This window comes from Zosterops lateralis, assembly GCF_965231275.1.
Source record: "Zosterops lateralis genome assembly, chromosome: 12".
Taxonomy (NCBI): Eukaryota; Metazoa; Chordata; class Aves; order Passeriformes; family Zosteropidae; genus Zosterops; species Zosterops lateralis.
In genome coordinates, this window is record NC_139772.1 from 2,052,087 (window position 1) to 2,065,890 (window position 13,804).

The following is a 13,804-nucleotide window of genomic DNA, read 5'->3' on the forward strand; positions in this document are numbered from 1 at the left end:
AGTATGAAGTGTTTTCCAGCTATAAAAAATATGAAAAAGGAGGAAGAAGTGTTGGAGAAAAGAGCCTTTTCTTAAGCAGATTTCTCTGGCTGGGATCACCTCGATGATAAGATGACAGAACACATCAAGATTTAGGTATTTAAAACCACATTAGGGGAGTGAGACACAAAGGGACTGCAGGCTTGACCTGCTCTTTCAGCAAAGTGCATTAGATTATTCAACAGATTTTCCATCTCCAGCTTCTAACTCCAAAATAAGCAGAGATTTATTATTTTTTTTTTTTCTAGCAGGATTCTTTAGCAAACAAGCTCATAAAACACCCTCCATTGTATTTCTGGTGAAGAGAAGTAAAATGAGAAGCAATTTGAATGATGACGAACTCATTAAGTCAAAACAGCTATAAATAAAAAGCAGAGCAAGTTCTCCAAAACCTGCCTGGAAGAGCTGCTGAGGCTTTTCCAGGGGAAGGATGAAGAGTCTGGTTTCAGTCAGGATGAAATGTGGGAAGAGCTGCAAACTGTCCCTGGACCAGCATCTGCTTCTGAGAAACGTCACAAAACTGCTACAAAAATTAATTTCAAGGAGATAAATGAATTCTACCTCCAGCAGCAGCCTCTTGGCAGGTGTTCAGAGAGAAGGAAATGCCCAGATTTTGGATTTTTTGGGGGGAGTTTTTAGGGCAGGGCTGTGTCCTTACCATCGGACCTTATTGCAGGTCTGGGTGGCGCCCAGCGGGGACCCGGCCACCATGGGCACCTGGATGGGGCTGTGCTGCTTGTTCATCACCAGGTCCAGCTTCTCCTCCAGGGATTTGCAGGTGGCCTCCAGGGCCAGCAGCTTGGCCTCGATGCTGTCCAGCCTCAGGCATATGGTCTGGTTGATGGAATACAGGAACGACTGGGGAGGGAGGAAAAGGCGCGTTAAAAAGCTCCGAGTTTATCCCGCTCCAAAGGAAAATGTGACTGGGAATGAATCCTGAAGGAACTCACAGCCTGTCTAGTGACAAAATCCACCCCTGATGACATCCAGGAGCGTTTCAGCAGGCTCACATCCTTCCAGATCTTTGTTTGGGAGCCAAAAGCAGCCCGGCCAAAGCCATTTTCACCTAAGCACTTTGTCAGGATGATTTCATCTGCTGCAAAATCATTTCTAATGACTTGCCAAAGCCTTCCAGTCCACATGTGAAAACAAAAGGATTATAAATCTCTGGATGCATCCTCCTGGATAAAAAGTTAGCAAGGATTTGTTGTTGGTTTTTTTTTTCTCCCTGCCCAAATGGATAAATTGCAGTGGAAATTGTATCAACAGAAAAAATCTCGGAGACAATTAATGCCACTCACTTGGGCTTCCTGCTGAACAGCAAATCAAGAAAAGCAAATAAATAAAAAAATCTGTTTTGCTAAGCAATCTTTTTGAAAAGAAAACATATTCCACTTGGGTTCTCCTGGGAAAACAGGGCCATTAGAGGGAAGAGCTGCACTCTGAGTGCTTTGCAAACAGCTGCTGTGCCACCTTGTGGCTCTGCAATCACTGAGCACCCCAAACTCCTCCTCACAGAGCTCCTGGGAGCACCCCAAAAATACAGAATTACACAGGACTGTGGCACTAAAATACTCATCAGGGCAAAAACCAACCCCAAATCACAGCAGTGAGAGCAGCAGGGTGACTGCAGAGCTTCTGAGCCAGAATTAAATATGAATTATCTATCAGGAGAATGCTGTTAGCGTCAAATAATAACTTCAAACATGCTGAAAGTATCTACAAATTGTAACACAAATACATCCTCAAGTTCATCTTTTTGGTCAACTTCATTTATTTTATCAAAAAATGTCCCAATACTGATGGTTTGGGTCAGTGGAATTAATTCTGCTGGTATTTTTTATATTGCATCTGAAATTCTTGTTACTAATTCTACACCGGGAAATTAGACAATTATCCAGATTTTAAAATTTATGCCTAAAAATCCACAAGTAAAGATTTGGAAGATTTCATTATAAAATTAGTTATTTAGAGAGGGTTTTTCCTGATTTTTCTGATAAATTCTGGGATCAGAAGTCTGATTTTGTTGGAATCCATAGGATTTAAGCACTAAAATCTTGGGGGTGAAGGAGACAGTGTTGAAATAAAATAAATTGAATCTGATTTGGTTGGAATCCACAGGATTTAAGTAGGAAAATATTGGGAGTGGAGGAGGTGGTGTTTAAATAAAATAAATTGAACCTGATTGTTGGAATCCACAGGATTTAAGCACAAAAAATCTTGGGGTGAAGGAGGCAGTGTTTAAATAAAATAAATTGAATCTGATTTTGTTGGAATCCACGTGATTTAAGCACTAAAATCTTGGGGGTGAAAGAAGGCAGCGTTCCAGTATTTGGTATTAACAGTTTATTTTATATTCTTGTAATAACTTGCCCTACACTTAAGAAATAAAACCAGGAAAGGGCATTAAATAACCTTAATAGAGGGATCCTGGCAGTTGATTTCTATCCTCTGACGTTTCAGGGCAGGTTCCACATCATCATCTGCCACCTCATGGTTCTCCAACACAACTGCAACGGGAGAAAAAAAAAAAGTATTGCCAGAGTTTAGAACCTGAAAGGACAAAACTCAAATTAAAAACAGAGTTAGTGGAGAAAACAAAATTTAATTAAGGTATTTAATGCGTTCTTTGACTTGTTTCTCTCAAATATCTGACAGTGGTGATGGGAGCAGGTTTGAGCTCCTCTACCAAGCTGAGCAAAGATTTTTGAAGGACTGGCAGGTCCCAACTCTTTGGGATCATTCCTTAGGTAACTTTTCCATTTTGTATCAGAAAAGCAGATTTTTGGCCTGTGTCTCTCATTTCCATTACTGTTCTTTCAGTCATTAACTTGCAACGGCCACAGAGGACCAACATCTCAATATATTTTCACTCAGGAAGTCAATTTCTGAGCAAGTGATAGCCAAATATTTGCTTTCACAAGTGCTTTTCAATTGTACTGTCCAAAGAATTTTAATAATGGATGAGATAAATTATCTTACACACAAAACAATTCTTAATGGATGTGGGGACAGTTTTCCCATTGGAGGAAAAGCCTAAATCATGGAGAAAAAAAAACAAGGCTGCAGGAATATTTTATTGGTTTTGGGGGGGTTAGTTCCAGTTAGTTTCCCTGCACAGAAAACAAAGAGGGAATAAAGCCTTGAAGAGAAAAATGGAATAAATAAAATAAATAAATAAACAAATAAATAAATAAATAAATTATATATAATGAATAATGATATTATTTATATAATAATATATAATATAATAATATAATATAATATAATAATATATAATAATATAATACAATATATATTATATTGTATTATATATATTTATAATTATAATATTATTAATATATTGTATTGTATTATATTATATTATATTATATTATATATATTATATATAATATATTATATTATTATATATAATAATATATAATAATATATAATAATATATAATAAATAATGATAAATAAATAATAAAATAAATTTAAAAATAAATAATCTGATCTAAAAGGTTTGGAGATACACAAGTGAAGCTGCAAAAAACACGGGAAATGGGCTTCAAAAGCACCTTTTTGGACTAAACCCCTGGTTTGTATTTTACATAAAAGCCCAGCAGTGATTTCCAGCTCGTGGGCACTGCTGGAAACCTCTCCCCACCTGGATTATCTGGAGTCAGGTCCTCGACAGCGATCTGAACCACATCTGCCAGATCCTGCTCTGACATCATTCAGAACCTGCAGCCAAAGCCCTTCAGGCACCTCTGCAGCTCCCCAGGGCAGGGGCTGGAGCCCTGGAAAACAGCACCAAGGAGAGGGTTAATATCGGGGAAATATTTCACACAGCATCCACAACACCTGAATTTTTCATTCTCCTTCCGTAAAAAGGTGAATGATCAACCTACAAAGGGATGATCCAGATTTTCCAGGAGGGAATCTTCCTGCCCCAGGGCTGAGACAGGAGCTTTCCTTGCTTTTCCCTTTCCATTCCCAAGGGATAAGGAGAATTTTCAGGCTCACAAAGCTCCAAGCCACGCCAGATTTGCAAGAACTGCAAATTTTGAATTAACAGGCCTCTAAAATCTTCCTAAATTCAGTGAGAATGAGGAGTTTCCTCACATCTTATTACAACTAAAGCAAAACTTGACTTTTTTTTCTTCAGGATGAACTTGCCTGGGTTTTCCACAACTCAGCTCTGATGAAAATATTTTCAGGATACGGTCCTGATCTTAAAGTCAAAATATTTCTCAGCTTTGTTCCCCTGGAATTCTCTCTCCAGGTTATTTATTTGTGTTTTAAGAGAAACCTTCAACTTGTAAAATTAAATAAAATCACTGCAATCTCTCCTAGCTGTGCTTTCTCCCAGAAGTTTACAAAGGGCTGGACAAGGAGGATCAGTGGATTTATTTTTTTTTTTTTGTTCCTTTTTTAACCCGGAGTTAAAAACGTTGGTGAGATAAATGGAGATTTACTGATGGAAATGATAATTCACCCATTAACACTGACAGGGAGTAAAATCCAACTCAACACTGACAGGGAATAAAATCCAACTCAACACTGACACAGAATCAAATCCAACCACGCACTGTGATTTTCCTCTTCTGCTCGAACCCAAGAAATCCATTAAGCCAGACATTGAGAGGGATAAATTTTTCAGGAGAAGCAACAAAACCTAAAGAAGGAGAATCTCCAAAGTGTTTACTCAAAATACCAGCACTGCCAGCACTTGAGTCACTTGAAATTCTGCTCATGGTGAAAGACTTTTGGGCCAGCACAGAGGGTGGCAGAGAGCCCAAAAAAAAAAAAAAAAAAAAAAAAAACCCTGGCAGTGTTTCCGTGGTTGTGGATGTCATTTTGGCAAGTGGAATTTGCCATTTCTGAGAAGTCCTGGTGCCCGGCCAGGCTGAGCAGAACAAAGCTGCACTCGCTGTTCCATCGTGTCACACTCGGCTCTTGCCTGCAGGGGACACAGCCACCAATCCAAGCACCAAAAAAAGGCCAAATTAGAACAAAATTCAGCTGTTAAAGAGTTTGTTATTTACAGGATTCATGGAAATTCATTTGGGTATTTTAGAGGATTCAGTGATGTACCGAAACCACTCTCTCCTCTGAAGGAATCGCAATAATTTTGTATAAATTCACTTCAATACTTCATATTTATAGCACGAAAAATCCTGATTTTGAAGGGATCCATCTGGATCGTCCAACTCCTGGCCCTGTACAGATAACCCAATGATTCCACTAGGTGCCTTCAAAATTAAATTAAAAATCACTAATTCAAACTTTCTTCAAATAATTTCCCATTTCCAACACGTTCTCCACCTCTCACAGGCTGAAAGTGTTCAACTTCACCTCAAGAATATTCAAATATTCTGTCCCAAAGCCTTGAAACAAGGGCACAACCACCAACCTACAACTGGCAGAGCAGCTCCAACACCCACAGGGAAATGTGTGTTCATAACATCAGGACTTATTGCCATTTAAACTCATTTTATTCCCATTTCACTGCTTGGAAGAAATCAGCCACAATTCTGCCTTTTCAAAGCCAGGACAGAATTTCCCTTCTGCTGTCATCAAAACATAAAAGGGAAAATAAATAAATTGGTTTAATCATAAATAATCAACCCTGGGGATTAGGAAAGCTGCAGCCACTGCAGTTATCACACTTTGAATTAAATGTTCCTTTTCCAAATTCACCATTTCCATCTCTAACAAGACATTTTACCTGTGGGCTGACCTTGCTTTCAGAACCAAGGGGAAAAAAGCCTGATAAAATTTAACAGGGATGAGAGAGTTAGAGGAGTTTATCAGCTTCAAAATGCTCCAGTCAACAAATTCAGAGTAACTTTGCCATTAGAGTTTCCACGAACTTCACTTGGTGAAGTATTTACCAGCATTTCCTCACGTAAAACACTCTTTTTCTAGAAATTTGCTCTATATTCCTCCTTTTTTTCCCCTAATTTCTACCTCCTGTCTGAAACTCTAGTCCCCATTAAATCCAAATTAAGTCCACGTACATTGGCATCGAGCCACCGGTGCTGAACTCTCCCCAGGAACAAACTTTAAGTTATAAAAAAGGAATATTAACAGAAAGCCAGGAAGGTGGGGATAAACCACAGCAGGGCCAAGGAACGTGCCCATTCTCCTCCCCCAAGCAGCACATGGAAGTTGGATCAACACAGGAATATTTTATGGTCACTTTGCCCCCCAGTCTGGGGGAGAGGATGGGGATGAAGGTTCTACCAGGCAGTGGAAAATATTCCATGAAAGGAGGTCCTGCCCAGCCAAGGTCACACCAGTCCCAGCCCAGGGCTTTGGGGGGATCTGTGCTGCACTTATGGATTGTCCCAGAGAATTCCAGAGAATTGAGAATTCTTCAAGAGAGGAACAGGTTATGGTGTGTCCTGGAGGGATTTCCTACCCCTCCCACTCCCAGCTGGGACAGGCTGATCCATGAGGTTCCACAGGGACACGACAAGCCCTGGAGCTCCAGGCTGGGAAGGACTGGGGACACTGGGGACACTGGGGACACTGGGGACAGGGGCTGAACAGGAGCCCAGGGGTGCCCAGCTGGGCAAGAGGCCACTGGCACCTGCCTGGCCACAGCCCCACGACAGGGACTGTCCCCTGGGATGGGCACCTCAGGCCACACCTGGAGCTCTGCTCAGCTTTGGGATCGTCCAGGACACACATGGAGGGGCTGGAGCGTGTCCAGGGAAGGGAACAGAGCTGGGAAAGGGCTGGAGAGTCCTGAGGGAGCTGGGAAAGGGCTGGAGAATCCTGAGGGAGCTGGGAAAAGGGGCTGAGCCTGGAGAAAAGGAGGCTCAGGGGGGACCTCCTGGCTCTGCACAAGTCCCTGGAAGTTTGGAGCCAGGTGGGAGTTGGGATCTGATCCCAGGGAACAGGGACAGGAGCAGAGGGAACGGCCCCAGGCTGGGCCAGGGGAGGCTCAGGGTGGGCACAGCAGGAATTTCCCCATGGAAAGGGCGCTCAGGGATTGGAACTGCCCAGGGAGGGCTGGATCCCCATCCCTGGAGGTGTCCCAGGAATTCCTGGAGATGACACTCAGAGCTCTGAGCTGGGCACAAGGTGAGCATCAGGCACAGGTTGGTGATCCCAGAGCTCTTTTCCACCCTCAACAATCAATCCTGTGCAATCCCAGTTTCCCCAAACATTTCTGACCCCCCAGAGCTCTTGCTGACCAGAGCAGCTCTTCCACTCTTCCCCCTTTCCCCACCCCAGGCCAGACCCCACTTTGTTCCTCTGGTCCAATAATCCCTATAAACATTTGCCTGGAAGTGGCTCCAGTACTGGAATACTCCAAAAAAACCTCATCACAGACAACTGAAGATATACATTTAAAGCTGATCAGATAAATGACATCAAATATATCTGCCAATACTCTTACTCAGAATTGATACACTTAACGCAGAATTCAATCAGCCTTTGTTTAATTAAGTAAATTAATATTTGTAAGCAACTAAATTAAATTCACCTGAATTCCAGATTAGCTTTTCCACACACAAGTTTAATGTAATTTAATTAATCTATTTTAAAACATTAATCTCAAATAATTCTTCTGTGCAGCCCCTTGTAAACAAAGCTATTTACTGAAATATCTGATGGCTTTCCCAAGGCATGGGGCAGCATTCCAAAGTGGATAATCAACCCCATCCAGTGCCTTGTTAACACAGGAGAACACACACAAACCAGAAATCTTCTCTCTCATTTTAATTAGCAAGGGTAAACATTATCTTTTTAAAAGTCAAAATATATTCCAAAGCTGTGCTTGGGAGTGTGGAATTGCCCTGCTCTGGCTGGAGCAGTTGAGCTCTCCTGGACATTTCCCAGTGCTGTTGAGAAATGAAAAAAACTTCCCTCAGACTCCAACTGTGAAAATTGTTCCCTGCAGGTTGTGTGGGAAAAGCTGGAAAATGCCATTTCCCTCTGCCCAACCCAAAAGCCTCAAAGGTTCTTCCTCCTCCTCATTCCATTTTTCCTTTAAATCGATTAAAGGTAATTCTCAAATATGGAATTTCTCTTCCAAAAATCTTTATGACAACCACATCAGGAATCATGGAATTGTTTGGGTGGGAAGGGACCTTGAGGATCATCCCATTCCACCCCAATCCCAGGCTGCTCCAAACCCCAAATTCCAGCCTGGCCTGGGACATTTCCAGGGATCCAGGGGCAGCCACAGCAAATCTGGGAATTCCATCCCCACCCTCATTATTTCCCAATATCCCATCTCTCTGTCCCATCCATGTAAAAACATTCCCCCTTAATGAATTCAGTTAATTAATTCAGCCCAGCAGCTCATTTTTCTGATCCAAAGGTCCTTCTCCTGCAAAAACTCTGGTTTAGTGACATTTCTGAAGGTTTTCCAAAGCCCAGCCCAGTGACAGGAATAATTCCAGCCCAGGCCAGTGCTGATCTCCAGGAGGACAGAAATTACCTCAAACTGCACAAGGATTGTGGGATAAACATCACCCACCCTCTGCAGGGAAGATGCAGAGGACAAAATACTCATTAATTCAGTTTTTATTTAAATCCCTGCAGGGAAACAGCCCAGAGGGGCACTGAGCTTCTCTGGGGAAGGAATTATCCACATTTTACTCCACTTGGGAAGCAAAGTGTGGAATCCCAGCAAAGCAGCAGCACAAGAACAGAACAGGATTGTCCCTGGGAAGGTCCTCAGGGAGAAGAATCCTCCTTTTGGGGGCTCCAAACCCCTGGCACAGCTGTGACCCCTCTGGAGCAGCTCCAAAGACACAATTGGGAATTTTGGGATAATTCCATACACAAAGTTATTCCCAGCAGTTACAAAGCTCAGGACACAATTCTCTTCTCAGTCTCTCTCTGTGACTGGCACCAATTTTCTAACCCAAAGCCTGGCTTTTCCTCCAGGATAAAATCACTCTGCTTGGCAGCTGGAAGCTTGGAGCCTTCCTGCACTAATTCCCAAATAAAAGCCACACCAGTGCAAGTGAAACAGAATAAAAAGCAGCAAATTAAGAACATGCAGGGCTCAATAAATCCAAGAGCCTCCTTTGAGCCCCAGCTCTCTGCAGCCCATCACAATGTGAATTAAAACTCATTTTAGGAGGAAGAGATCAGATTTACACTTCCTCCTTACTACCCAAAGCTACAAAGGAGAATAATTGTTCTCCACATCTGTTTGGCTGTCACCCTTATCCTCAATCCACCTTAAAAGACAAGGAAAAACGTGTTTCAATTAAATTTTTTAGTAAAACCACACAAACGTTTCAGTTTAACAGCTTAAAAATGAGTGGAATAGCAGACAAGCAGCTTTGATTCAGCCAAAGATCAGGAAAAATGTCTTTTTTCACACACAAAAAAAATGACAGAAATATTCCCTATCTGGGAAAACCAGGACACAAGCCACATCATTCTGGAGATGGATATACCAAATAAATATCACTCACAGAGATATTATGGTGATGGACTCCAGTGCAAGTGGTAAAATTCAGACAGGAACAAAAAAAAAAAAGGAAACGGTTGCTCCAGGAATAAAGGAGCTGGAAACTTTCTGAAGCACAAAACCTCCCAGGGAGGCAGAAATTCTCAAATATTACCACGAAAACTCCCATTATTATTATTTGCTTTCAGAAATATTGGCTTTTTAGGGGTTTTTTTATTATTATTCCACCTACTACAAGGCGCTGTTTTGCTTGGATGTCTTTCCCCCAACTCCTCTAAACCCTGGCACCAACCCTAACACAACACCCAACAAATAATCCAGAAATGCCTTTCTCAGTGTCCTGAACACACTCTGGGCACGGGGAATGGCAGTGGGTGGTCACACAAAACAGGAATTACAGCTCAAAATCCCCTGTGGATCTTGGTACAAACCTCTGGCACAGCCTGGCTGGAATTATTCCCCAGGGAGAGGGGAAGGAAATGTTCACACGAGTCCCAGCTCGGCTTCCAGGTGTTTGCACACACATATACACACACACAAAAACCTGAATTTAATTTACAGCCATCTAATCTCATTGAACTCCAGCATCTAAAGTGGTTTCAGACTCCAGGCCTTAAGGCAGAGGTTGGAATTCTGTGTCCTGCTGGGATTATTCCGGACAGGGATCGTTCACACCAGGCACAATTTGTACATTTTGCTGAAAAGTGAGAGCAGAGTTGCTCTGACAGCAAATCCCGTCCTGCTGTTGTCTGGTTTTTAACCACTAGATGGAGGGGTTTTATCGGGAACAGCTCCAAAAAAATCCTGCAAGGGTTTATAGGGGAGGTTTAGGTTGGATTTCAGGGGAAGGTTTTGTCCCCAGAGGGTTCGGACACCCCAGGGTTGCTCAGGCTGGGATTTTGGGAATGTCCTGCACTGGATGATCCCTGTGGGTCCCTTCCATGACTCCAGGAAATTCAAAGAATCAACTTCCAGGATTAGTTTCATCCACCTTTCACTATCCCAGGCTGCTCCAAGCCCCAGTGTCCAGCCTGGCCTTGGACATTTCCAGGGCTGCTCTGGGAATTTGTGCCAGGGATTCATTCCCAATATCCCACTTATCCCTGCCCTCCTTCATTCCCTCTTGGCCTGGCAGCTTTAGCAACAAAAGATAAAAATAATAATAATAATAATAATAATAATAATTTATAGGTTTTTCTCTTTTTTTTTCTCCCTAATATGTGCACTGCTAGTTCCCAATACACTGGAAAAAGTTTCTGATCCAGCAATTCCAGAGGAGACAAGGACTGCCCCCAGTGTTGGGCACAGGCTGCTGCTGCTACTACAAAAAGAAAAATAAAAGCAGGAAAGGCAACGTCAAATACAACCTGCTCACTCCAAAGTCTCCTAATGGATTTTCCTGCTGTAGGAATCAAGGAGAAGAAACCACCCCAGCTGCCAAACCAGCCCTCAGTGCTGCTTTAGAACAGAGAGATAGCAGGATTTCCAGAGTCTTGCCAAAAATGTTCATAAAAATAAACTGAAGAGCATCATTGCAGTTGGGAAACATGAACTGAGCAGCTCTTCAAAATCTGAATTGTTTTCATAGGATTATTTAGGGTGGAAAAGAGCTCTGGGATCATGGAGTTCACCCTGTGCCTGATGCTCACCTTGTGCCCAGCTCAGAGCTCTGAGTGTCACCTCCAGGAATTCCTGGGACACTCCAGGGATGGGGATCCAGCCCTCCCTGGGCACCTCCAATCCCTGATCAGCCTTTCCATGGGGAAATTCCTGCTGTGCCCACCCTGAGCTTCCCCTGTTCCCTGGGAGCAGAGCCCGACCCCCCAAACTCCAAATTTTGAGTTTTATTTACACCACCTGAGCCTGGCTTGGCACCTCCCCTCCCTGTAGTTAAAACAAGGCAAAAAAATCCCAGCTAAATTCAGCTTTAAATTCCCCAAATTTAAATTCAGAGGGTGTTAGAGAGGATCAGGTTGGGCTGTTTCTACCTGAGGAACAGGGATGGAAGGGGGACTCTGCTGCCATCAGTTCCCTCCCTTCTTCTCCATGAGAAAACTCTGATTTTTCAGAGGTTGGAACTGAATATATTTTTCCCTTTAAGTGCTCTAAGTCAGGGGTTACAAACAGGAAGGAACATAAAACGATTCTGTTCAACAGACAACACCATAAATTATTTTATTTCAAGTCCCACATACCCAGGGTGTGATGAAGTTAAAGCTTTTGTATATTTTTCAGCCTAACTGGTTGCAAAATTCACTATTTTCCAGCACCTTTAAAACCCTCAACCTGCAAGGAAACAAGTGGTTTTATGTGACTGTGAAGACGTTTTATTCCTTTTATTTTACTTGGAGGGGGAAAAAAAACAAAACAAAAAAAAAAAAAAAAAAAAGGTGATCATTATAAGCCCTTCAATGAGTATGGATAAACACAAAATCAGATTATTTCAATTGTCAATAACTAAATATCGAGTTTTAAACTAAGGGAGATCAACCTGTGATCAAAATTTTATTGGCAAATTTCTGCATGCAAGGACATTTTGTGGTTCTAATTCCAACCACTGGTTTTGCTCTGTCTCCTCAATCCCAGCAATTCCAGGGTTTCTTCAAGGAAAGAGATGAAAACCCTGGAATTCTGACCAAATAAAGGAAAACCCTGGAATTCTGACCAAATAAAGGAAAATTTGGGAATTCTGACAAAGTAAAGCTGTGTGTTGTTCCTGCACCTACAAAACTTTACAAATTATGGGGAAAGCTCACGAAAAAAAAACAGAGCCAAACTCTAACAGGAATTCCCTGGGTGTGAATCCCCTGGGACACCAAAACTCCTTCCCGAGCCAAGGGAAATCCAGAACCAGCAGCTCTGGGATAAAAGTTCATTTCTCTTCACCTCATTGCCCAAAATTTCAGGGAAAGGATGTTAAAACCAGCACAGGAAGGAAAGGAGCCTTTTCCAAACTTATTTATTAGCAGCTTATACTTATTAGCATTGCTAATTAGCGCCACGCCCTTAATGGTTTTTATTCAATTGCTTTGGGTGTTATTATTCAATTAGTCCTTTAAAAGAACCTTAATTAACACCTGCTCTGGAACCACAGAACTTTCACCAAGGCTGGGTGATTCAGAGAGAAAACCCAGCTGTGGGAGAGATGATAAACTGAAAAAAACAAAGTTTAAAAATGCTTTTGTCCTCTGGAGATGATGGAATGTTTCCCAAATTCAGCCTCCATCTTTTTATTCTCTCAATAAATTAATTAATCTAATCCTAACATCTAGTAGAGAAAATGGAACTACTTGCATTTAATGATGGGAAAAGATACTCAGGGTTTCAAAGTCTCGTTATTCTGGTGCATTTCTATTTAAAATATATATAATTATATATATAATTACATATATAAACACTTGTTAACAGAGAGAACCCTCTGTTTCCAAGAGTCACTGCTATGAAATTCAAACACTTTTTTTGTTTGGTATTTTAAAATCTTGGCTGAAATATTTCAAGTTATACAAATGTCAGGTTTGCCTCTTGAAGTCTTGCTATGGACAGGGTACCACACCTCAGGTAACCTCACACAGAAGGCAAGAAAGCACCAAAAAAAAAAAAAAACCCACTCCAAAACACCATTTTTTAAAGCTGCTTCCACCAAAGCAATCTCTCAGTTGTTAATAACCCTTGTTTACTTCAAAAAAAAGTCTCCTCGGGGAGTTCCAAATATAAACTGATCCATAAACCATCCGTGCCATTGCAGGATAAAATGACTATATTTGGTGAAGTACACAACTTGCCACTGTGGATGGATTTAAAAATAAAACAAAAAAAAACAAAAAGAGGAGGAGGGGGTGGAGGAGGCAACACTTGAATCGCAAATAAGGAAATAAGGGCAGAGGGATACCGAGTGTGTTGAGAGAATCCTGGAATGGTTTGGATGGGAAGGGATTTTAAATCTCATCTCGTTCCACCCCCTGCCATGGCCAGGGACACCTTCCACTATCCCAGGTTGTTCCAAGCCCTGTCCCAACCTGGCCTGGGATATTTCCAGGGATGGAACAGCTCCAGGGAAAGCTGTGCCAGAGCCTCAGCACCCGCACAGGGCAGGATTCCTCCTCAGCATCCCATGTAAAGCACTCTATGTCAAACTGGTATGAGGAGGATAGAAAACACCAACCCTGATATGGATGTGGAAAACCCTTTTAGGCACTCAATGAGCACACAGGGGGATGTTCCCCATCCTTGCTGTACCAGGGCAGAGGATGGAGGAGCGCTCCCAGCCCATCCCATCCGTGGATATGGATGTGGAAAAGCCTGTCAGGCACTCAATGAGCACACAGGGGGATGTTCC

The 13,804-nt window shown here is 42.2% G+C and overlaps 1 protein-coding gene across 2 annotated transcripts in view; it reads right to left on the minus strand.

Annotated features, from left to right (window-relative positions):
- Positions 1-13,804, minus strand: part of BANP (BTG3 associated nuclear protein) — a 125,140-nt gene that overhangs the window by 110,440 nt on the left and 896 nt on the right. For both annotated transcript variants that reach the window (XM_083870032.1, XM_083870031.1), the window contains exons 2-4: positions 3,688-3,820; positions 2,455-2,549; positions 698-897 (exon numbers count right to left, since the gene is read on the minus strand). In XM_083870032.1, the coding sequence (XP_083726158.1) occupies positions 698-897; positions 2,455-2,549; positions 3,688-3,757 (365 nt within the window). In that variant the 5' untranslated portion in view covers positions 3,758-3,820. The remainder of the gene's footprint in view (positions 1-697; positions 898-2,454; positions 2,550-3,687; positions 3,821-13,804) is intronic.